General features: G+C 48.1%; 1 protein-coding gene across 1 annotated transcript in view; it reads right to left on the bottom strand.

Annotated features, from left to right (window-relative positions):
• Positions 1-25,020, bottom strand: part of LOC138505085 (sperm-specific sodium:proton exchanger-like) — a 3,031,181-nt gene that overhangs the window by 216,982 nt on the left and 2,789,179 nt on the right. Inside the window, exon 16 of the mRNA XM_069625402.1 lies at positions 2,369-2,566. Coding sequence (XP_069481503.1) covers positions 2,369-2,566 — 198 coding nt within the window. The remainder of the gene's footprint in view (positions 1-2,368; positions 2,567-25,020) is intronic.

Below are 25,020 nucleotides of genomic sequence, written 5' to 3' on the forward strand. Positions count from 1 at the left end.
GTGTTGAGGGCATGCACCTGGTTGGACCTAGGGCAGCAGAAAGCCTAAAAACACCACTGACTGTGGGCAGCCTTCCATGCCATAATCCTTTGGTATGTCTGTTCCATTAAAGAACAGGCACAAGCAAATAGCAAAAGAGTTTGGTTCTGCTACCAAACGGTCAGTTCAATCTCAATTGCTAGGCCATGTCCCCTCTGAACAGGAACACAAGCCACCATAGGCATCATTAGGCCTTGTCTAGCAATTTGGGCAGGGCTGCTCACATAAGTGGCAGGGAGAAGGCTGTTTTCCAAACAATGGCCTGGAAGGCTGACGAAAGCAATGCCAGTAATTATGATTGATTCAGAGACTCATATCCATACATTTTTAGTTTTGGCTGTAGGTTTAAGCCAGAACTCTTGCACTGGAACACAGATAGGATGGAGATGTGAGGCGAGCTGGGTGTGTTTGGTCATTTACAAACTCACTGAAACACGTGTCTGGGGTTGCTGTTGGTACTCTTGTTCGGAGGAGAATTGCCTAGCATTTAGTTGCTGGACTGCCCCAGGGCAGGACAAAGACTGATATGTTTTGGATATTTCCCCTCTGTGAAAGATTGTGAGCTAAAGACTCTGGTAAGCCTCTCCTAACCAGGACTAATGTCTGGCAGAGGGACTCCCAGGACCCCCCTTGTTATTTGCATCTTGGATTAATGACATCAAAAGGCCCTCTGCACAAATTCAGACAAAACACCTGCTAGCACATGATTGTATGCTTCAATATCAATGCATCCCAGAAGGCATACCTTCCCTTCATTCAAAATCCCGCTGACTAGCTTATTGCAACAGATGACCTTCAACTAGCCCACACTTTCAAACATTTTTATAAAAGAAAGCTAAAGCAGCAACTATTACAACAAAATGAGGAAGAAAAATAATAGGAGGATATCTTGTTAAGGAGGTTGCTGGCACGGGTACAGGGATCAGGCACCCTATCTACTGCTCAGAGGCTATGGTGGTGCTTCTCCCCTCGTTGGCTGGAGGTGCACACAAACACTTAACACACACGCCTGTAGAACGAGGTGGAAGGTGCCAACATGTACCTTCGAACAGCCACAACAGCGCGACCGCGACACAGCAGCAAGGTGCAGTGGCAACAGTGGAATGGCAGCAGCAGGGTCTCCTTGTGCTCTTCTTACGCTTCACCATATGCTCCGGGTTTGAGATCAAGACCCGCTCCGTGGAGCAGACCCTGGTGCTGCTTGTGTGCTTGAAAACACTCAACGTATGTTTCACATTATTATGAATTAAAAACAAATACTGAACCAAATTCAAATCTGCAGTGTGTCTGCATTTCAAATACACTTTTAATTAATTCAAAATCCGCCGGGTTCCAATGTCAATCAATAGTTGTAACGTAACGCAGAATTACTGAATTCCGTCAATCTATCTATTCATGCATGATTTCAATCGATTAAATTGGCCAATTTGTGTTTCACAAAGTGGACCCATATACCATTCAATCATGGCATTACATTATTGCTCATTAGTAGTAACTGCCAGCCATTTTTCAATAAAGAATACCAGATTTCCTGCATCGTAATGATCCTGGAAAGATTGAGTAAAGCAAGTACATTGTATTTTGAAGAATCAATCATTGAACCAGGGGTAGATGGTTCCTCCTACCTGTATGTCATGATTGATCTCTATGATTTTAGGTAGTTGCTTAAATATTTATTTTGAGCATGTATGATTAGTTTTACGTCCTTTAAAAAGCCCCAGTTAAGGAAAAAGCCACGTTTTAGTCTTTTATAATCAATTGATCTCATATATGAATAGACGGAGTACAATTAGGCATTCAAATAAAATGATTATAATAGAATTGGAAATACGCCGATTTTGAATTCATTATTATTTGCAAGTTAAAATATAAGGCTAGAGAACGGATTTAAGTGTTGTTCAGTCGAGCAAAGAAGAATGACCCTTTACTGACACCATTCTCCAGCGTTCTTGGATATTGTGCAATTGTATTGTTGTTAAATATTTCATATATTATTAAAACAAGCAAGTACGTCAGGTTCCTGATCCTGTCAATGATATATTATTATAATTACATAATTAATGCCTCAATTATGCATATTACTCATATTCCACAGAAGCACATTCATTATGTTAACATTGCCAAAGGTGTGAGTGTATTGATCCACTGGTTGAAGCCGCACTCTCCAACTTATAACAATAATCTTTAAAAAATCATCAAGCAGGGAAGGTGCGTTTACTTAATGGAAATGAATATCAAGACATATGATAGGCCATTGGTTGGCAAAACAATAAAATACGTGTATATTGAAAACATAAGCTATATGTACATATGGAAAATAAAGCTTTACCTTTAAAAGACGAAGAGCTCTTATAAGACGAAGCAATCTTAAAGCTTTTATAACTAACTGCATCACATAACTTGAAACAGCTACTTTGAACATGTGTAAGAGCCACTCGGTGAGCATCTCTAATGCACTCATGATTAAAACAGCAAAATCAAACTTGTTCCAGTGATTGGCAAAATAGAACTTCCTTAGAGCAAGGATCTGTCAACAAATAAGCATATTAAAAAGTAAATGTATTTGCAATGCAACATGTACATTTCTGGTGAACAACTTAAACATATGAATATTGGGTTCGATAAACACTAATCTAATAACCAATTCAGGCTAACATTACATTTACTGTACGGCGGTTGTAAAGGATGAGATTGGCAGGACAGTCTTGGCACAATGTTCATGGGAGGGAAGGGTGGTCACTGTGGTCAATTCGTATGCGCCAAATGTAGATGACAAGGATTACTTCCCCTCGGTTCTTCGTATGACGGGGGCTTATATTGGGGGCTTATATGGGAGATATGCTCATTTGGGGAGGGGATTTTAATTCTCACCTGGAGGAAAGGTTGGATGGGCTAGGTAGCAGAGGAGTACCCAAGAAATATATGCCGGAGTCTCTCCGTAGGATAATGAAGGAATTGGACATGGTGGAGGTGTAGAGGGAACAACATGGGGAGGAAAGGGGCTATTCGTACTATTTGGGTGTACATGGTTCATATTCTCGCCTAGACTACCTTATTACGGGAAGGGAATACTGCCAGTATTTTGGGGAGGTAGCGTATTTGGGACGCACTTTGTCGGACCACTCTCCTCTGGTGGCCACATTATTTGAGACTGAGGGGCGACCTCCGCGTCGGCTGTGGCGTCTCCAAAGGGAGGCGGTAGGAGATAGGGCGTTTGTGAGCGAACTTAGAGAGGAGATTAAGACATACTTTGAGTTGAATGAGGGCTCGGTGGAAGCTAGGGGGGTGCTGTGGGAGGCCTTTAATGTGACCATTAGGGGGAAATGTGTGTCCATGATGGTGGGCATGCGCAGACGGCTCTGGCAACGGTTGAGGCAGTTGGAGGTTAAGGTGGCTGCAGGGAAGTGGCTGGGGGGCTGTGGAGGCGTTAGCGCGGGCGTTGGAATCCCACCAGGAAACTTTGGAAGAGCTGTCACATTTTGACAGTAGTAGGTGGGACGTTAGGCTACATGGCGAGGGGGACAAGGCGGGCAGGCTGTTGGCTTGGTTAGCGAAAAGGGAGCAGCCGAATCGAGTGGTAACTCAGTTTAGGTTAAGCACAGGGGAGATGGTGAAGACTCAGGGAGGAATTAATGATGCTTTTGTGTCATTCTATAGGGAGTTATACACGATTGTGGAAGGTTTTGTAGAAGCAGATGTGGATGATCTCATGGAAAGGTTGTGACTTCCGAAGTTAGGGGAGGAGACGCGGGAGGGACTGGAAGGGCCAATTGAAGAGGGGGATGTTCGCTGAGCAATCCGCACAATGCGGAGAGGCACGGTGCCGGGGAGTGATGGACTCCCAGTGGAGTTTTATTCAGAGTTTGCTGACATCCTGGTGCCACACCTGGTAAAAGTATACGAGGAGGCTTTTCAACACGGCTGTCTCCCTGAGTCGATCAGAGAGGCAGTTATTACGGTAATCTTAAAAGAGGGGAAGGATCCAAGGGATTGTGCAGTGTATCGACCGATTTCCTTGTTGAATGTTGATGGGAAAATTTTGGGGAAGATTCTTGCTGCCAGGTTGGCAAAAGTGGCACCAATCCTGGTCCATCCGGACCAATGTGGGTTTGTTGGGGGGAGGAATACGTCTGGTAACCTCTCTCGCTTGCACCACGTAATGGACTCTGTGAAACTGGAGAATCGAGACATGGCAATAGCGTCATTTGACACCATGAAGGCGTTCCATTCTTTGGAGTGGAGGTGGTTGTTCCGGGTTCTACGAGAGTTTGGGTTTGGGGAGATGATTTGTAGGTGGGTATCCCTTCTGTATGAGAAACCTCTGGCGATGGTGTGGACTAATAACTGGGTGTCGGGGACATGGGAGTTGGGAAGGGGGACCAGCAGGGGTGTGCTGCGTCTCCGATTCTGTTTGCCATGGCCCTGGAGCCACTGGCGGCGTTTCTGCTGCAGGAAATGGAGGAGGCTGGTATTGTGGTAGGAGGGAGGACACACGTTGTGTCTCTTTAAGCGGATGACCTGTTGTTGTATGTGGTGGACCCGGTGATATACCTCCCAGAACTGTTGAAAATACTGCGAAATTTCTGGTACATGTCGGGATTCCGCATTAATCCAGGGAAGTCGGTGCTATTCCCGTTGGGGGGGGTACGGGACTGTCCATTAGAGAGGCTGCCGGAGTTGGGAATAAAGTGGGACACTGAATCATTCCAATATTTGGGGATACGTATATTTCATGAGATGGAGGAGATGTTTGTGCACAATACGGGGAGGGCGTTGTCTAAAATAGGAGACTCGATTCAACTCTGGAAGATGTTACCTCTTTCTCTGATGGGCAGGGTGGAGCTATGTAAGATGGTTATATTGCCGAGGCTCCTTTACTTCTTTGCTAATATACCGTATGTTGCAAAAAGAATCTTCTTTAAAATGCTGGACGTTAAAGTGAGAGAACTTCTGTGGGGCACGAAGAGGAGAAGGGTGTTCTTAGAGACACTGCAAAGACCCAAGGAAGAGGGAGGTCTTGATCTCCCAAACTATGAAAGATACTTTGTGGAGGCACAATTACAGTCGGTATTGGTGTGGGACCAACCAGGGGGCGAGGTCCTAGAAGTGCTGATAGGGGACTTACCGCCTAACTGTAGGCCGGTTCAATTACTCTGGCGCCCTTTGGGGGGTAAAGGTAGAACGGTGGTGTTTGAGGCGGTGCAGGAGGTGTGGAGGAAGTATGTTGGGGGCAAGGGAGTGACAGGCTGGTATGAGGGAGGCCTCCCGTGGGGGGTGGACCAGAAACTCTGTCAGGGAATTGGGAGGGTGGGAGTTCAGAGGCTTAAGAAGAAGGGATGTGAAAAAGTGGGGGACCTATTAGTGGGTGGGAAACTACTAACTTGCCAGGAGTGGTGTCAAAAGTTTGAGTTACCGCAAGGGCCCTTCCTGGTGTATGGAGCGGTGGTCGGTAGGCTAGCGAAGCTATGGGCGGGAATCCCAGAGGAACCAGAGCTTTGCCCGGTCCTCCGGGTCTTGCTAGATCGCATGGGGGGAAGGGCACGTATTTCGCGACTCTACAAAGCCCTACGGGAGGGGGCGGTGAGGGGAGATCTGAAGGTCAAGGAGAAATGGGAAAGGGACTTGGATCGTCAAATAAAGGGAAAAGAGTGGGCGCAGGTCTGGGAGCTGGTCCGGAAGACATCCAGGAATGCACATTTCCAGCTGGTCCAATTCAATATTCTACATAGGACATATGTAACCCCAATGACGTACTGGGCAATGAATGGGGAAGGGTCGGATGAGTGCCCTAGATGCGGTAAGACACAGGCGGGATTTTGGCATATGGTATGGGAATGTGATCTAATAGTAGAGTATTGGGATGGGGTCCTCTGGGGAGTGAACGGGCTGTTGGGGACTGGGTGGGAACGGATTCCAGAAGTTTGTCTGTGGGGGAAGCTCCCAGGGGGGAAAAGATACAAGGTGCGGAACAGGATGGGCCGATTTTTACTTGTGTTGGCCAAGCTCCGAATGGCGATAGCGTGGAACTGCCCGCAAGGCCCATCGATAGGTCAATGGCGGAAAGATGTGCGGAGGTGGGGGGTGGCAGAACTAATGGTCCTGCAGGGAACAGACTCTGAGACGGAGGGAGAAGGGATAACAATCTCTAGGACCCATCTGCTAAGTGATTTGTCGAGGGACAATGTTTTTTTTGTGAACCAGTGCGGGTGAGCATAGAGGGGAGAGGGGGAAAGACAGAGGTGGAGGATATGACTCGGGGAATTGATGGCGGCTTCACTCACCCCTGTAGGATCTATAGACCAGTACAAAGCATTGACGGCAGCCGCTGAAGAGAATGGAGCCTGTTGGATGTGACCAGACTCTGAGAAGGGGAAGGGGGGGGTCAGGGTTGGGGGTTGTTGCTGTTGTGAATATTAAAGCTTGACTGTGTTAGGAGAAAAGGGGGAGGGTGGAGGGGGCTGGGGGGACACTGGAACTTTGGGGTGTTATTGAAAATGTTAATAAAGAGTTTTTCAAAAAAACATTACATTTACTGTAAAAAGCCAAATAATATTTACTTCAGTCCTTTTTTTCATTCAGGCATTGCGCGTGTACTGCTAATTTTAAAGCCATGAACACACAGGGCTAACTTCAGATGGAAGTACATGCCCGAACCTTTAGCCTAGGCGTATGGTACAAGAAAAATAACTGTTGTAGGCATCAGGGGTTCCCTCTCCATCCCTTGTTTACCTATTGGAGGCAGTGGTCGAGTAATCAAGCCCAAGCACAAGAGGGGGTGGGGTTGGAGGAGGGTGCAGTGTTAAATAAAGGACTTGTTACCCACCGTAGTGGCTACTGTACTTGAAATGTATAGACCCCTTTCTTTCATACTGTATTGGCGTCTCCGACAGGGGACAGTACCAGAGCCTTTTTGACCGCAAAAATAGGTGCTTCCCATTTAATTTGCAAGTGTGCCATAGAGTGGGCGCTCTCATACAATAATCTGCCAGCTCTGCCCCAGGGACCCCAACTTGGTCCCCTTTGTTTTGCAAAATTGAAGTAATTCATCTAACTGCACTAGTCAATTAAGGGGGAGAGAGGCAGGGGCGTATGTAGGAATGGGGACTATGGCCTAGGAGGACAGTAGTCACTACAGTAAGTAACCTTTCTTTACTTCTATGTCCCATCCCTTTTCCTCTATACTGCATATAATGTATAGGTTATTACAGTACAACACCATATCCGGTAAGAGGCAATCTGTCCAACTACTTCATGCAAAAAGGTTTCTTTAGACCGCTTGCCCAGAAATCAGATTCTGCCCTACAAATGCCGTCAAGGTAATAATGTTGGGGGAGCGCATTGGGTCGAGTGTGTGGTGAATGCTGTTGGCTCTCTGCTCTTGCTTACCTGCCAGTTGTACTCATTACGTGCTTACCAGCAAGCTTTAAGCATTTCTTCACATTTTGTTACGAACTACATGCTGGGAATACCATTGGGACACCATCCTTGAACTTTTATTGGCGTGCACAATGCAACTAATTCAATCTATTGGGCAGAAACTACTTGGTCCCGCCTCCTAACCAGGAAGAGCTATATCTGCATCTTCCGCGCGCATTGGGCTGAGTGCGTGGTGAGTGCTGTCGGCTGTCTGCTCCTGGTTACTGTTAGGACAGATTTTCTATACTCTGGCCTGGGGGACAGATGTATAGAAGGCCAACCTATATTGTGACAGGGACAACTCTGGGAAGCTGCAGCCAAACCAGTTTAAGGTAGCAGTGACAGGCGGTCTAGGCTAAGTTCTTCAGAGGGGTGAGAGTGTAAAGGGTCCACAATGAGGTCACACAATGGGAGTCACAAATTGCACTTAGACAGGATTTATAAAATACAGTTATTTAATTATGGCCAAAAACACTATAAGAAAATGATTACAAGCAGGTGACTTATCAACCAATACCATCAAACTACTTATAGGGCCTCATTACGAGAATGGAGGTAATGGAAAAATGAAGGCGGAATGGTAATAGAGGCATCGTTAACAGGTCCGGGGCATTCCGACCTGACAACCAGCCAATACTGGCACCGCCCCTACCGTGCCTCCTCATACCGGCATGGGCTCGTACATGTGCCCCATCGGGGAGCAAATACCGGCATGCCGGTAATAGGAGGACATCACAACCCACGAGGACATGCAAATACCGGCATCCCGAAGGCGGTAATCAGGGGCTGCACGATGCCGGCCATACAGGCATCGCGGACCACCCGCAAACAGCAATCAGCAATCAAGCCAACTGCCACAGGTGCACACAATCACCACAGGTGGAGTCAATGGAGGCTGGGCCAGTATAAAATGAGTACACCCACACACCACACCCCTTCTTACACCAAAATGCTACCACTAGATGTTGCAATCACGGCGCTGGAGGACATCCCTATACTGCTACGACTACAGCAACAACACCAACTACAACAACAGCAGCAACAACATGGTGCACAGAGGAGACGCAGGAGGAGAAGGAGGGCGAGACAGGGTCAGCAATTACCACCAGCGCAGCCAGCAGTGGCTCGTAGGCAGCCACCAATCCCTCGCATCAGACCCAGGCCATTCAACCTAATCCCTAAGCAGTGTTACGCTCATCTGGCTCCCACAGGGGCGTCGGTCGGACCCGGACAGCTGCGGTCTCTACCCACGTGATGCATAGTGCAGCGATGACTGACTGGATCTGTCCTCCTAATCTTTTCTGCTTAACCCGTAGAAATATTCTCCTGCAAGTGGAGAGATGGATTTAGCCACTTGTGGATTCAAGTGATGGCACCCCCACAGTCCTCCCCAACTAATCACCTCTGAAATGCCCTCACAGCAGTTTCACCTTATATTCTTGAAAGATGAGCTCTCCATCCTGCGTGGATTTGCAGGGGTGCGTCGATTCCAGTTACTTCACTGGTTTGAAGGCTCGGGAGAGTTCCGGAGAGTATTGACTCTGAGGTTCCTGGTGAGGACCAGTAAGTATTAAGTTCATAGAGTTCAATATGTCCGATATTCACTCTTGTTCCCCCCTTCCTTTCTTGTCTTGCAGCTGGCTCGTGAAAAGATGCTCTTGTGGCATTCGGTGGCACTCAGGTAAGAGTCTGTATTACCTGGCGCTGTCCGGTAAATGTTGCACGAGGAAAACGTGTTGTTTTGTCTCTCGTTACAGATGCGGCACGTGAAAATATGGAGAGTCACAAAAGGATGCCTCCGGTGGTAAATCAGGTAAGTCTATGGTGGTAAGAATTATATTTGTAGGTTCCCTCGGCTCACCTTGTGGTTTTCTTTTGTGTCCTAGGTGCCGAAGTTCGGCGAAGAAATGATGGAGGCAGCGCTGACCCGAAGGATGCTGTGAAGACTGGTGAGTATGGCGCGGCGCTGCAGCTGGAGGTGCGGCGCGTGCAGAAATTATGTTCTTTACAGGTCCGGAGACAAGATGGATCCAGAATCAGGTGTGGAATAGAAATAAGTTCGTTTTCTAACCTTGTCCCTTTCTTTCGTCTTTGTTTTAGGAGCTCCGAATTCGAGGCGAGCGTGGCAGAAGATTGGATGCAGGCTGCAGGCACGGTGAGTGTTACGCTGCTGGATGCAGAATAACGCGAAGCGTGTGTTGCTGGTCGGGTGTGGTTTAAATAGCCTCAAAAGTAGTCCCAGGTAAGAAGTCCCTAGAACCACACCCGAGTAAAAAATAGTCCCTGTAGAAAAATAGTCCCTTTCAGGCTTCATGTTGGATTGGAGTCATTTGCAGCATGGTCTGCCTGAGGTAACTAATGACTATGAGCCTGGCGCCTTAGGCGCCAGGACTGATTCCTACTATGAGCCTGGCGCCTAAGGCGCCAGGACTGAACCCAGATAGTGATAGGCTGCTGAGGTTTTACTAAATGTCTAGATGCCTGCTCCCGGGGCTGATGGGCTTGGTCCGGATGTCTGGGGGTAGGCATCATGACAGCACACCCCCAAGGCCCCTCCTAAAGTTGTTCTTCCCCTGGGCCCTGGTTTGTCTGGGAAGTTCCGATGGAATCTTTTCACCAACCGAGGTGCATGGACGTGGTCACTAGGTTCCCATGACCTTTCTTGTGGTTCGTAGCCCTTCCAATCGATTAAATAAAAAAGTTTTGATTTAACCATCTTGGAGTACAGGATATTTTTTACCTCAAATTCAGGTTCTCTGTCTATCAAGATGGGGTCGGGTGGTTTGGTTAATCTGGTTTTAAACGTGAAACATGAAAGACAGGATGAATGCGCATATTAGAGGGTAATTCCAATTTGACGGCTACCGGGTTGATAATGGCCTTAATAGTGTAAGGTCCCAAATATCTAGGGTTAAAAGTCTGAGTTCCCTTCAGAGGTATGTGTTTTGTAGCCAGCCAAACTTGATCCCCAATCTGGTATTGTGGAGTTTCACTTCTATGTTGATCAGCATTTTTCTTATATTTCTCTTTTGCTTGTTTCAAATGTTCTGTTGCCTCTTTAAAGGCTTGTGTAATAGTAGAATGCAAATGACTAACTGCAGGCATTTCTAAATGCTGAGGTGAACCTATTTCTGAGGTTCGAGGGTGATGTCCATATATGGTATAAAAGGGGCTTTGTCCGGTTCCTGAATGTACAGAGTTATTGTATGCCTACTCGGAAATCCATAAAATATCTTTCCAATTACTTTCGGTCTGGAGTAGCATGCAACCTAGGTACTGTTCAAGGGTCTGGATGGTCCTCTCCGTCTGACCATCGGTCTGAGGATGGTGACTGGTTGATAACCTCACGTTGATTTGTGCCAGTTGACAATATTTCTTCCAGAAATGTGAAATGAATTGACTACCTCGGTCAGAGACCAATACTGAAGGAAATCCGTGTATTCGAACAATGTTTTCGAGGAACTCCTTGGCCAGAATTGAAGCAGAAGGTAATCCCTGTAGAGGAATAAAGTGGGCCATCTTGGAAAAAAGATCCACAATAACTAGAATGGTGTTAAATCCATTACATGGAGGTAGATCTTTAATAAAGTCTAACGATAAGGTGTGCCATGGTGTAGGTGGAATATCCAAAGGTTGTAAGAGGCCAGCTGGTTTTTTCTTCTGACTTTTGTTTTGGGCGCAAATGCCACAAGACATTACAAATTACTTTACGTCTTTTCGCCAGGTGGGCCACCAGAATTGTCTCTTAATTTTAGCTTCAGTTTTTGTGATACCTGGGTGTCCTTCCATCAGGGTGTCATGATAATTGGAGATGACTAGTTCTTGTAGTTCCTTGTGTGGTAGAAATAGTCGCCCTTGATAATAAGGTAGGTCATTGATGACTGAGTAGTCCCGGCCTTTCTTCACCCAGTCCTGCAGGGCTGCTGGATCGAAGAGTTGTTGGATCTTTACTTGAATATCCTCTAGTGTCTGTAGAGTGGTTATGCCAAGAATTCTTTGTTCTGAAATTATAGGCACCGGTGCCGGGTTCGCATATGCTTCTCCCAGGTTGCCAGTCATTTGGTCGAAAACAATTGGTCGACTGGACAACTGGGCGAATCAATTTGGTTGAAAACCAAATGGTCAAATTTTTATTTTTTTTATTTTTACCCCTTTTTTTTGGGGGGGGGGTCCCTCCACCCCCTTTTTTTTCTTTCTTTTTTTTTCTACACGAAAACCCACAAAACACATATATAAATAAAAAAAAAAAAATTCGACCATTTGGTTTTCGACCAAATGACGTCCACCAAATTGCAGTCGACCAGTTTGTAGTCGACCAAATGACTGGACACCCTTCTCCCATCCCAATTCGGGATAAGGCATCTGCATTGCCATTTTTACAACCTGGTCGATAAGTGATCACGAAATCGAACTCGGCAAAGAACAATGCCCATCGAAGTTGACGCGACGATTGGGCCTTGGCTGTTTTTAAATACTGCAAGTTCCGGTGATCAGTGATTACCGTAATGGTATGCCTGGCACCGAGAAGATAATGCCGCCAAGCCTTGAAGGCGGATTTGATGGCTAATAATTCTTTATTGGTAACCGCATAGTTTAACTCGGGTGCTGAGAACTTTCTGGACCAAAATGCTACTGGGTGAAGTTGACCGGTTTCAGGATCCTTCTGGGACAGGACAGCTCCCATGGCTAAACTGGATACATCAGTTTCAACTACAGATGGAAGTGCGGGGCGTGGATGCTTTAAGACAGGTGCAGACGTGAATTTCGCTTTCAGCTCTTGGAAGGCCTTTTCAGCTTCTTTGGTCCACAAGAAGCGTTTGTTTTCTCGCAAAAGTGCTGTGATAGGGTGTACAACATGTGAGAAATCCAGAATGAATCTGCGGTAGAAATTAGCAAATCCGAGCATGCTTTGTACCCCTTTAACTGAACTGGGTAATGGCCACTTGAGGATTGCGTCCACCTTTCGAGAGTCCATTCGGACTCCTTTTGGAGCCAGGATAAATCCAAGGAATTCAACTTCCGTAGCATGAAAAACGCATTTTTCCAATTTTGCACATAACTGGCGTAGTTTCTCAAGGACTGCACGAACGTGCTTCACATGGTCTGATTCTGAAGAGGAGTACACTAGAATATCATCTATGTATACAACAACACAGACGTCAATGAGTTCACGAAGGACATCGTTCATAAAATACTGGAAGGCTGCTGGTGCATTGCACAACTCGAAGGGCATCACCTGGTATTCGAATAACCCGTACTTAGTGCGAAAAGCAGTCTTCCATTCGTCGCCTTTCTTTACACGTACCAGATGATATGCCCCTCGGAGATCTAATTTAGTGTTGATGCAAGCGTCCTTTACTTGGTCTAGTAATTCGGGGATCACAGGCAATGGGTATCGGCTCTTAACCGTGATCTGATTTAATGCGCGGTAGTCTATGCATGTTCTGAGGTCACCTTCCTTTTTAGGCACGAAGAACAAAGCTGAAGATGCAGGGGACTTGGATGGACGAATGAAGCCATTAGCAAGGTATTGGTCCAAGTATTGTCGTAGGTGAAGGTTTTCGGGTTCCGTAAGGGCGTAGATCCTACTACATGGAGGTTGTGCACCGGGTATGAGATCGATTTGACAATCGTATGATCTGTGAGGTGGTAGGGTGTTTGCCTGTTCCTTTTGGAAAACATCCTGGAATTCTTGATATTCCTGAGGTAACTGCACGACTGGAGTAGCGACTGTGGCCAGGCCTTGGTTCAAGGTTTTTTTTGGGTAACAAGTATGTGCACAATCTGGGAAGGTTATTCTCTTCTATCGCCAATCAATACAAGGATTATGTGTTTCCAACCAAGGTATCCCCAGTATTATTTGGAACTGCGGGGCTTTGATCAAATCAAAAACCCTAGTCTCTCGATGCCCATCCTGACCCAATAGTGTCATCTCTGCAGTGGAATGAGTTACAGGCCCAGAGGCAATTTCAGTTCCATCGACTGTGGTGATGACATCCGAAGTGGTCTTTTTGCAGAGAGATAGATTCATCCTAGAAGCCAACTCGTGGTCCACATAGTTTCCTATGGCCCCGCTATCAATGTATGCCCTCACTGCGTGCATACGTGATGGCTGCCTTGGATCTATAAGGACCATTGGTATGATGAAGTGCGAGGTCTGAGTATCCTTCTTCAAGCTCGGCAAGCGGACATCTATGCTTGTCGGGCATGGTCGTTTCCCGAATCAGGCTCTGTTTGATTTTTTTCAGCAACTCCGACTACTTTTTTAGATGTTTTTATAGGGCAATCCCGTAGAAAATGTCCTGAGGCCCCACAGTACAGACACAATTGCATCTGCCGTCATCTTTCTCTTTCCTGTTGAGTTAAGGGTCCCTTGACCCCCTTGATCAGCATCGGTTCTGATACATTTGTTCCTTGGAGGGTAATATTGTGTTTAACCAATACCCGATTCTCGAACTTAGCCCGATCAGCCTTTCTATTCTGAAGTCGGTGGTCTAATTTGACCACTAAGTCTATATATTCTGCACAATCCTGAGGTGGGTTCACAACTTTGGCCAAAACGTCTTTGAGTTCACCCCGAAGTCCACGATGAAATAATGCAATTCGTTCTACCTCTGGCCATCCGGTTTCCACCACTAACCTATTGAAAGTGGAGATATAGGTTAGTAGATCCTGGTTACCTTGTCGTAATGATAAAAGTTTGTTATCCAGGGCCTCTCCCTGTGAATGTCTGGCAAATAGTCTTTCCATGCTCAATTGAAAACCTTGAAAATCCCAAAGAAGAGGGTCATCCTGGTTAACTAATGGAATTGACCAATCCGCTGCGCTGCGACTAAGATATGATAGTACAAAGGCTACTTTGGTTTGGTCGTTCGGAAAAGCTCCAGGTCTGCATAAAAAGTGCAAGCGGCATTGGTTCATAAACACGGCAAACTTTTTTGGGTCCCCAGCAAAACGTTCGGGTGGAGCTAAAGGAATGCTCCCTGGTAGAACCACTTGCACAGGATTGCTCGATGAAACAGGAGTTGGATTCCACCCGAGTCCAGGTAATGGTGTTTGCCCAGCTTGGTTTTGCAGTAATTGTCTAGCAAGATCATCAGTGCGCTCCTTTGACACAATCAGTTCTCTCCTGAGGGCATTAGTCTCTTGGCGCGCGGAGTGCACTTCTGCCCTAAGTTCCCCTAACAATAGGGCTAGTTGGTCGGTTTCTGAGGTTTCCATAACGCCCGGGTGGGGATTTGTAGATAGGCTTTGCATTCTGTTACGCTCACCTGGCTCCCACAGGGGCATCGGTCGGACCCGGACAGCTGCGGTCTCCACCCACGTGATGCGTAGTGCAGCAATGACTGACTGGATCTGCCCTCCTAATCTTGTCTGCTTAACCTGTAGAAATATTCTCCTGTAAGTGGAGAGATGGATTTAGCCACTTGTGGATTCAAGTGATGGCACCCCCACAGTCCTCCCCAACTAATCACCTCCGAAATGCCCTCACAGCAATCTCACGTTATATTCTTGAAAGATGAGCTCTCCATCCTGCGTGGATTTGCAGGGGCGCGTCGATTCCAGTTACTTCACTGGTTTGAAGGCTCGGGAGAGTTCCGGAGAGTATTGACTCTGAGGTTCCTGGTGAGGACCAGTAAGTATTAAGTTCATAGAGTTCAATATGTCCGATATTCACTCTTGTTCCCCCCCTTCCTTTCTTGTCTTGCAGCTGGCTCGTGAAAAGATGCTCTTGTGGCAGCTGGTGGCGCTCAGGTAAGAGTCTGTATTACCTGGCGCTGTCCGGTAAATGTTGCATGAGGAAATCGTGTTGTTTTGTCTCTCTTTACAGATGCGGCATGTGAAAATATGGCGAGTCACAAAAGGATGCCTCCGGTGGTAAATCAGGTAAGTCTATGGCAGTAAGAATTATATTTGTAGGTTCCCTCGGCTCACCTTGTGGTTTTCTTTTGTCTCCTAGGTGCCGAAGTTTGGCGAAGAAATGATGGAGGCAGCGCCGACCCGAAGGATGCTGTGAAGACTGACGAGTATGGCGCGGCGCTGCAGCTGGAGGTGCAGCGCTGCAGAAATGATGTTCTTTACAGGTCCGGAGACAAGATGGATCCAGAATCAGGTGTGGAATAGAAATAAGTTAGTTTTCTAACCTTGTCCCTTTCTTTCCTCTTTGTTTTAGGAGCTCCGGATTCGAGGCGGGCGTGGCAGAATACTGGATGTAGGCTGCAGGCACGGTGAGTGTTACGCTGATGGATGCAGAATAACGCGAAGCGTGCGTTGCTGGTCGGGTGTGGTTTGAATAGCCTCAAAAGTAGTCCCAGGTAAGAAGTCCCTAGAACCACACCCGAGTAAAAAATAGTCCCTGTCGAAAAATAGTCCCTTTCAGGCTTCATGTTGGATTGGATTCATTTGCAGCAGTGTCTGCCTGAGGTAAGTAATGACTATGAGCCTGGCGCCTTAGGTGCCAGGACTGATTCCTACTATGAGCCTGGCGCCTAAGGCGCCAGGACTGAACCCAGATAGCCCCTAGCCGGGGCTGCTGAGGTTTTACTAAATGTCTAGATGCCTGCTCCCGGGGCTGATGGGCTTGGTCCGGATGCCTGGGGGTAGGCATCATGATAAGCAGATCCACAACCTGTACCGGTTGGACCGGGACACCATCACCACCATAGTGGACATGATACACAACGACATTGCCAGCCTCATCGAAATACGCATTGCCATCCCCCTTCTACTAAAGGTGGTGTCTGTGCTCCACTTCCTGGCCACAGGCACCTATCAACACACAGTGGGGCAGCTGCATGGCATTTCGCAACCACTATTTTCATGAATGCTGAGCCAAGTGCTGGATGCCCTCCTGAAGCACGCAAGCACCCACATATCCCTACCACGGACTGCCCAAGAGATAGTTGACACCAAAGTAGCATTCCATGCGCTGGCAGGCATGCCCGATTGTGTTGGTGCCCTGGACTGCACCCATGTGGAATTGGTAGTCCCCCATACCATAGAGGCGGTGTACCGCAATCACAAGCAATACCATTCCATCAATGTGCAAATGGTATGTGACTCCAGCAAGATCATCACACAATGCTGCGCCCAATTTCCCGGATCAACACATGATGCCATCATTCTGCGTAACTCCACGCTACCCCGTCACATGGAGCAACATGCTGGACCATGTGCCTGGCTTGGCTGCTTGGTGAGTTGCCTGAGTGGGCCATGGCAGTGCAATGGGCTACTGATGTGTAGGGATGCATACTCCACCTGGGTGGGAAAGGGGGGGATGCATGCTCCACCTGGTTGGGAAAGGGGGGGATGCATACTCCACCTGGGTGGGAAAGGGAGGGGATGCATACTCCACCTGGGTGGGAAAGGGGGGGTGCATACTCCACCTGGGTGGGAAGGGGGGAATGCATACTCCACCTGGGTGGCAATTGACGGTGATTGGAGAATGCATGGAGAGCTAGACACTCCTGACCTGAATCTCCCAAACCCAAAATGACACATCACTGGCAAACATTTTACCAATTATGCATATCGATGCCAACAAGTAAGAGGCACAACCACGCCACCTTGGGTATGTCAAGCAATGCATGACTGACAGGATTGCAACTGTGGCAATGTGGCTGGTGTGACCATGCACAGTGTATAATACACAGCATAAATGGGAGGATAAACATTGTCCGCCCTCTGCAACTTATCCAGAACAGGACTGCGAGACTTGTCCTTGGCCTCAAGCCCAGGGACCGTATCTCTCGAGGACTGAAAGCGCTACACTGGCTCCCTGTGGCTGCGAGGATTAAGTTCAAAACCCTCTGCATTGTCCACAAGGCCTTCTGGGGCCTGGGGCCAAAATACCTTCAACTCTCCCTTTCTAAATATCTTCCTTCTCGAGCACTTCGCTCTTCCACCTCCAACTCCCTCAGGGTCAGCCGCTTCTCCAAGCAACGAGTTGGGGGGAGATCTCTCTCCGCAGCAGGGGCCTCCCTCTGGAACAGCCTTCCTGCCTCCCTGAAACTTGAGGAGAACCATCTCCGGTTCCGGAAGCACCTCAAAACCTTCCTCTTTGCTTCTGCTTTCTCTCCCCCTCTCCCCTGCTAAACCACTGATACTGTACTGAATCAGCAACTGGGCCACTCACTAACCCTGGTCCTTGGCCCAGCCACTCTCCCCTGCACTGCCTTCCTTGCTACCCCTGCACTGCGGGACTGTCTCTGTATCTCTACAGCCCCCCCAGCACTTGTTCTGCACTTATCTTGCACTTGCCACTAGCTGGCCCTCTTTCATTACTAACCCTGTATTGCACTTTCCCCTCTCCCTTCCCCCTTGCATTTTTCCCGTCCCCCCCACCCATGCACTTGCACGGTCTGAATGACACCTGGCCTAGTAGGATCATTGTCTGTCTCCCCTTGTTCCCCCCTCCCTGCCTCGTCGCGCCTTGAAACACTTGTGTATAGGCGCGTTACAAATGCCATATCATATCATATCATAACGACAGTACATCCGCCTCAGCATGCACTATTTCACCCTGCATCATCTATTGAACGCCATCCAGACTACCACACCTCATGGCAGTATAGTATGCATCTAGTTAACATTCTTGCACATGTACAGGGAGATGTGCATTTCCACATCAAATAGCTGCGGCCATGACTGTGCCTCCTGAAGGTGGCAGCTCAGAGTGACACACACCTATTTGTATTCACTTGCAGGTGATGGAGGATATCCCTTGAGGCCGTGGCTACTTACCCCTGTGTGGAACCCGCAGGACAGCCATGAAGAGGAGTACAATCGTGTTCACACCCGTACCCGTGTTGTGATTGAGCAGACCTTTGGCCTGTTGAAGGCGCGTTTCCACTGCCTAAGCAGGTCTGGTGGGGCACTCCTTTATAGGCCTGAGAAGGTGGCAAAGATCACCATGGCCTGTGTCATGCTGCACAACATGTGTGTCCGGAGAAATGTACCACTGCCACCTGACATTGACATGCATGTACCGGGTGAGGATGATGAGGATGGAGACGGAGGTGAAGTAGCCCAACTGCCAGTAGGTGTTGCACGGGATGGCCATGCAGTACACCACGCACTGAATCACGAATACTTCTGAACCACAGGGACTATGATAGACATGTGTCTGTGACACTATGGGTCCAGGTGGACATGCACACAGGGATTGTTGGGAGTTGGCCACTGAACACCGTCACACATTAAATGGATACACACAAAATGAACAATGTCCAGCCATTGAATGTTTTTTCACACAATGGATGTGTTAGTTCAAACAGCAAAAATTTGACCACTCCCCTATCCAACCCCCAGTGAACTTCCAAACCCACGCAACAAACTCCAAAAAACCCCAGTGAACTCCCAAACCCACTCAACAAACTCCAAAACCCCCCAATATACGCCACAAAATGCTCCCCTTCACCCCCAACCATGTGTCCCACTCCCATTGTCCGCCCACACTACTTGCAGGACTTTTTGCTGTCCGGGGGTGGCATTTCGGAGTGCTGTGCACTCATTCGAGTCTGGTGCACAGGGCTGGTGGGGACTGAGGAAGCAGGTGTGGTGGCTGATGATGAGTCGGTGGCAGGTTCCATGCCTGCTCCAAGGCGTGGCCGCTGCATGTGGAGCAGGATTGAAGTGAGTACTTGTGTTACTGCCCCCAGACAGTCCCTCATCAGCACAGCCGACGCATTCACAGCGGCTGTGTTTGCTGCAATGGCCGCTGTAGTCCCGGCAATGGCAGTTCCCTGCCTGGTGTCCTCTCCATCGACAATGTACTACCGCAGGAGCTCCAACATGACCTCCTGTCGGGCCTCCACCCTCGACAGACGTGACTCGAGGGTGTTGGTGGGAGCTGGAGTGGTGGGTGGTGCACTCACGAGGCCTGCATTTTGGGTGCTGTCCTCCTCGATGGTGCTCAAGTCTGAGTCATGGAGGCAGGGATCAGCACTGCTGCAGGTGGGTGAGGGCTCGATATGGGGTGGGGGGGTGTACAAGGGACTTGGGCTGGGTGGACATGTCACTTCTGTGACTCCCTCCTGGTCCACATTACCATCCAAGTCATCCTCAGTGGTGGCCGGTGCATGAAGGGACTCCCCTTCAACTGGTGTGGGTGTGGGCTGCTGGGTCTCAAGTGTGTGAGGCACACTGGCAGCAGGTGTTGTTGGTTGTGTGTCGGCTCGGTCAGGCACACTGGCTGTGGGTGTGGCCTGCTTGGCTGCCACAGAGGTGGTGGTGGCAGTAGCCCTTTTCTTTGGGTGGGACGTGGATGTCCTCGCTGTGTTGTCTTGCCTGCCATCTTCCTCATCGGTGCCTGGGGGGTAGAAGAGATGCAGGGCATCAGTGATGGTGTTACATGCCAGAAGCATACAATTGTGCTGTTCAATATTCATTCAATCATGCATTCATGTCTTACAGGTGTGTCACACAGGGTGTTCTGAGGTGGCATTTTGGCATTCACTGCATGGCAGGTGGCATGCCGTTGATTTGGGGTTTGTGTGATGTGTTACATGGGCAAAGTCCAGGTGTGTTGGCTCTGTGTTGGTTATGGGATTGGCACTCAACATGCATTTCTGTCTGGCAGGGTTTGGCCCGCAATCCGGACTTGGATATGTTAATGTGGGTTTTGGGACATGCCTTGCCGCCTAGACTCTCTTCCACATCACTTGTGCTACGTCATGGTTTCCCCTACAGGGATCTGCAGGGTCACTCACCTCCTTCTGGGGATGATGCCGCACCCACCTCCATCTCCCCGAATCTCTCGATGGACTCTGGATCTATAAAGCTGCTTGTGGTCTCCTCCCAGGGCATCATTTTTGCAGGAGAGTGGGGACCCCCACCTGTAGCCATGGCCGCCCTCGTGTTGCTTGCCATGATGTTGGGGACTCTCAAGCGGAGGTCGTCCCACCTCTTCCGTCAGTCCCTGCCAGGACATGGGGTGGTCCCCACAGCCGACACCTTGCGGGCCTTCCTGCCAGATGTCCTTTTTCTCCTGCTGGACCTCACGCTTCATGTAATGAGGTCTGCATGTGCAGCAAGAGTGTCCGCTAACATATTCAATTCAGCGTTGGAGAAACGCTGTTTCCGCAGCCGCGGGTTGGTCTTACGGGTAGCCTTGGACATCTTCAGAGTATTGCCACAGAGCTCTCCACAAATCAACTGGTGGTTTGGGAGGATTGCAATGGATTGTGTTTTTAAAGATGGCCGCCGGCCCATTTCCCGTTCCGACGCGATGATGTTATTTCCGGGTCCGGTTTTACGAGCCCGGTATTAGCATGTTGGTATTACCAGGTCGGTATTTAGGGGTTCCACCTAGGCGGTGGCGGTATCGGCGGGTCCCATGATGGCAATATCAGGGGGTTGGAGGGCCTTTAGCGGCATGCCGGTATGGCCATTACCGGCATGGGGGTTTGCGCGTGCTCATGCACTCGTAATCACCCGCTATTAGCGGCGTCATACGAGCACGGACCCGCTCGTTCCGCCATGCCGGTAATGACCCCAGATTACCGCGCTACTCGTAATGAGGCCCATATACATTCACAGGTTCAAATGCACAATACAAATCAAAAATCCTGCAAAGGAATGAATAGGTAAGTATCATACACAAAAAGGTCCACAGAGATTATCCCTAGCTAATATTGTCCAATCCTAAATCGCCTGGGGCTTTGTGCCCCATTGTTTAGGATACAGTTCCACAGAATTTAGGATGCAGTACAAAATGTAGGTAGGGTCTCTGGGTCCAGTGATGGATTCTTAGAGTCAGGGTTCAATGTAGACAAGTGCCCACAATTACCCCCAACAGTCAGAAGTCTTGCCAATGCAAGTAATGGCAAAAGCCAATAGTGTAAGTGATAGGATTATTATAAGCCCATTGACCTACAATGAGAGTATAGGGGTAGGTTAAAAGCTCTGTAACTTACCCACCTTTCTCCAAATCATCCCAAGTCTTTGTGGAACAAAGGAAGGGTGTCCTGGCTTGCTTTTCCCAGCAAAATCCGTGGTCCTCGATTTTCAGGGGTTGCAGGTTCGAGTGATTCTCTGGTTGGGACCCTTTGCTGGTGCAAGGACTCTCGGTGAAGAAATGCAAAAACAAACAATTCAGCACCCTTCTCAGGACTGGACTCATGTCGGAAAAGCAGGTTTCGGACGGTGCACGCCGTGCACAGTGATGCATCAGGACTCAGTAGCCGCGGTCAGACTTTCCGGTCTTTCTCGGGTCCCCTTGGTGCTAGGATGCTGGAATTTCACAGAGGGTGTTGTTGCAGTGGCAGCTGAGGGTGTGCCAAGTTGCAGGCGGAAACTCGGAATGGCGACAAAGTTAACCCAGTAGCCTAAAAACGAAGCTGGTCAGCCACATGACCATTCCTGGGCACTCCCGAAGGCGGTGTCTGTGCTGGGCACAGAGTAGATGTCAGGAATGGATGGTCCCTCCACTCCTGGGGTCGTAGCCCCTTCGCAGGCCTACTGAAGATCAAAAGATAAACAGGGCTCCACCAGAGCTGTAGCAGAAGTCGGTTGCCAGGCCTCCTTCAGTCAGGTTTCAGGTTTCTTTGCAGGTCTTCTCAGTTGGACAGGATACTTAGCTCCTTCAGGTTCCTCCAGGATCTCTGCAAAATGCATGCAGGGGTCCTCTTCTTATCCTAAAAGCCAGGTAGGAGTCAAAACTCCCACTAGCCAAAAGCAGAACTAGCCCACACACACCCCCACAGTGGTCCAATCAGGACCACTGACGGGAACACTCATGCATACCACTCAGACACACAGAAACCATTATGTGGATTAGGGTCAGACGACCCAGACCACATCCTGCCTGTCAAACACACAAATCCCTCCAGTAGCCCGCCAAAAGCTGCTGCTTTCCCGGGCACTGGAAGTCCTTATAAAGATCTTCCTGGACTCTGAGGTCAAGAAGAAGGCTAGACAACAAGATGCAAAAAGAATGGGCGAAAAACCTTGTGGCACGGCCATGTTTGACCAGTAACCACAGTCAGTAGCCAAACGCAGTAAACGCGGTAAAGCTAAAACGAAATTCCCCAAAAAGTGGGGAAAAGTCACTGCTGCCACCAGCCCATCTGTTAAGCACATCTAGAGTAACCAAAAAATCCTTTTGAGGGTTAGTCTAGGGCAAAATAAAAATGCACCCCATTGCACTGCAGTGTAAACTGCTTTGTGCAATGATAAAAAGTTACCACAAGTGATACAAAAGTAACCACAAGTAGCAACATAGTAACACAACTAAGGGAAACACTGTTTCCCAGTACTGATAGCCTTAAGGACATATCAGTTCCCCCATAACATGTGAGCAAAGGCTAGTACAGTGAAGCTTAAAGCTTCACTGAACTGCAAAAAGTACAGTTCAGGATCAAAAATAAAAGCAAAAGGTTTGGGGGTTCCATAAAGTTGGAAGGAAAGGTGCAGTAAAGAGAATCTTTCCTAACACTTACCTTCCAGTTGTACTCATTATGTGCTTACCAGCAAGCTTTAAGCATTTCTTCGCATTTTGTAACAAACTACATGCTGGGAATACCGTTGGGACACCATCCTTGAACTTCTATTGGCCTGCACAACGCAACTAATTCTATCTATTGGCCAGAAACTACTTGGTCTCACCTCCCGACCAGGAAGAGCTATATCTGCATCTTCTGCATGCATTGGGTCGAGTATGTGGTGAGTGCTGTCGGCTGTCTGCAAGCTGGAGCAAAGACTGATCGGCTATCCCAACTAAGTCCCATCTGTTATACCTATTTCAATAAAGTTGAAAACGGTGTTCAAACAAAGAACCAAGTCCATTAGATACAACTTCAGGGCAGACAGGAGCCTACTGATACTACGTTAATACCTGAATTAGTATTGAACGTGGCCAATCTAGCACATGAACAACCCGAAACTGTAGTAATCAACTGAGTAAGCAAAGGGGTAAGATTGGGGAGTAGTTCCTTACCTGTAACTCCATTTCTCCAGCGTTGGTATCTTTCATGGATTCACATGCTGTGAATATTCCCCGTTGTCAGGCTGGAAAAACCCTGGTAACTTTAATATAGTCGTTTTCCTATAGGAAAAAACGTTGACACCTTGAGTGTCCCATCAATGTCGTTATGGGTGCTTTTGGCAGCACCAATGGGACGTCGAGTGTATAGCTCCGCCCCTGCGGCCTCCCCTCAGATTTTAGCCTCTCCAAAAGGAGGATGTCCTAAGAAGATGTTTGCCTGAAGGGGGAAAGCTGGAGGGCGCATGTGAATCCATGAAAGATACCAACAGTGGAGAAATGGAGTTACAGGTAAGAAACTACTGCATTGTCCAACATTGGATCTTTCTTGGATTCACATGCTGTGAATAGACTTTGTAGCAGTAGAAATGCTTGGAGGTGCCTATCAGGCAAACAGGACATACACTTTCAGCAATATGACAAAAAGAGAAGCATATAACCTTAAGGTAATAAACAGGAGTAGAGCCAAAACCCTGGAAGCTGCAGGGCTTACCTTACTGGAACAGGTGTTGGAGCACTGCTCGTCCCACCTGTACCTCTTCAGCATGTTGTTGATGCAGACAGTAGTGCCTGGTAAACGTGTGGTACACTGCCCACGTTGCTTTCTGACAAATGTCTCTTATTGGTATGCCCGCCCATAGAGGTACTGAGGCCGCCGTGGACCTTGTGGAATGAGCTCTGCGAGTCGATTGTAGTGGTTTGTTGGCTTTTTCGTGGCAGAAAGATATAGTCGCAGCCACCCAGCGTGAGATTCCTCATTTTGAAATTGGGATACCTTTATTGGAAGGGCCAAAAGCCACAAAACGTTGCTTGGATGATCTGAACGACTTAGTGCAATCTAGGTAGTATTTTAAAGCTCTTTTGGCGTCCAGGAAATGCAAAGCTTTTTCAGCCGGAATCGAAGCATTAGGAAAAAAGGTTGGTAATGTGATTGTAGTGTTTTTATGAAAATCTGATGGAATTTTTTGAATGAAATGTGGATTTGTACAGAGAAGAACCTTGTCCGAGCATGTATATCTGATACTCGTCTGGATGACGTAATAGCCACTAGAAATATTAACTTCCAAGTGAGAAATTTTATGGCTGCTGTTGACATAGGCTCAAACGGCAGTTTCATGAGGGCTGTTAGAACAAGGTCGAGGCTCCAAACGGGAGAAAACTTTTTCTTTGGGCGAAAAGTCCAGAAAAGCCTCACCAGGAAATGCTTAATTAGTCTTTAGCTGAAAAGTAGGGTAGAAGTTCTTTTCCACGTGAATCTTGATATCACCGCTAGCTGAACTTTGATAGAGGATATTGCGAGACCATCTTTTGCTAACTGCAAAAGGTAAGGAAGGAGTTGTTGAGGTGTAAGACGCAATGGCTGTAGGTTAGGCTGTTGAGCACACCAAACACAAAACCTTTTCCATTTACGGGCATATGATGTATTGGTAGAAGGAGCCCTTCCAGCAGCCAAAATGCAGCAACAGTTCTGAGGTATCTTTAGGTTTCTGAATTCGGATTGGTCAGGAGCCATGCAGCCAGTTTGAGGGAGCCTGGATTGTGATGCCACACAAATCCCTTGCTCTGAGATTGGAGATCTGGTT

The sequence above is a fragment of the Ambystoma mexicanum genome, chromosome 11 (assembly GCF_040938575.1).
Source record: "Ambystoma mexicanum isolate Mex_15411 chromosome 11, UKY_AmexF1_1, whole genome shotgun sequence".
NCBI lineage: Eukaryota > Metazoa > Chordata > Amphibia > Caudata > Ambystomatidae > Ambystoma > Ambystoma mexicanum.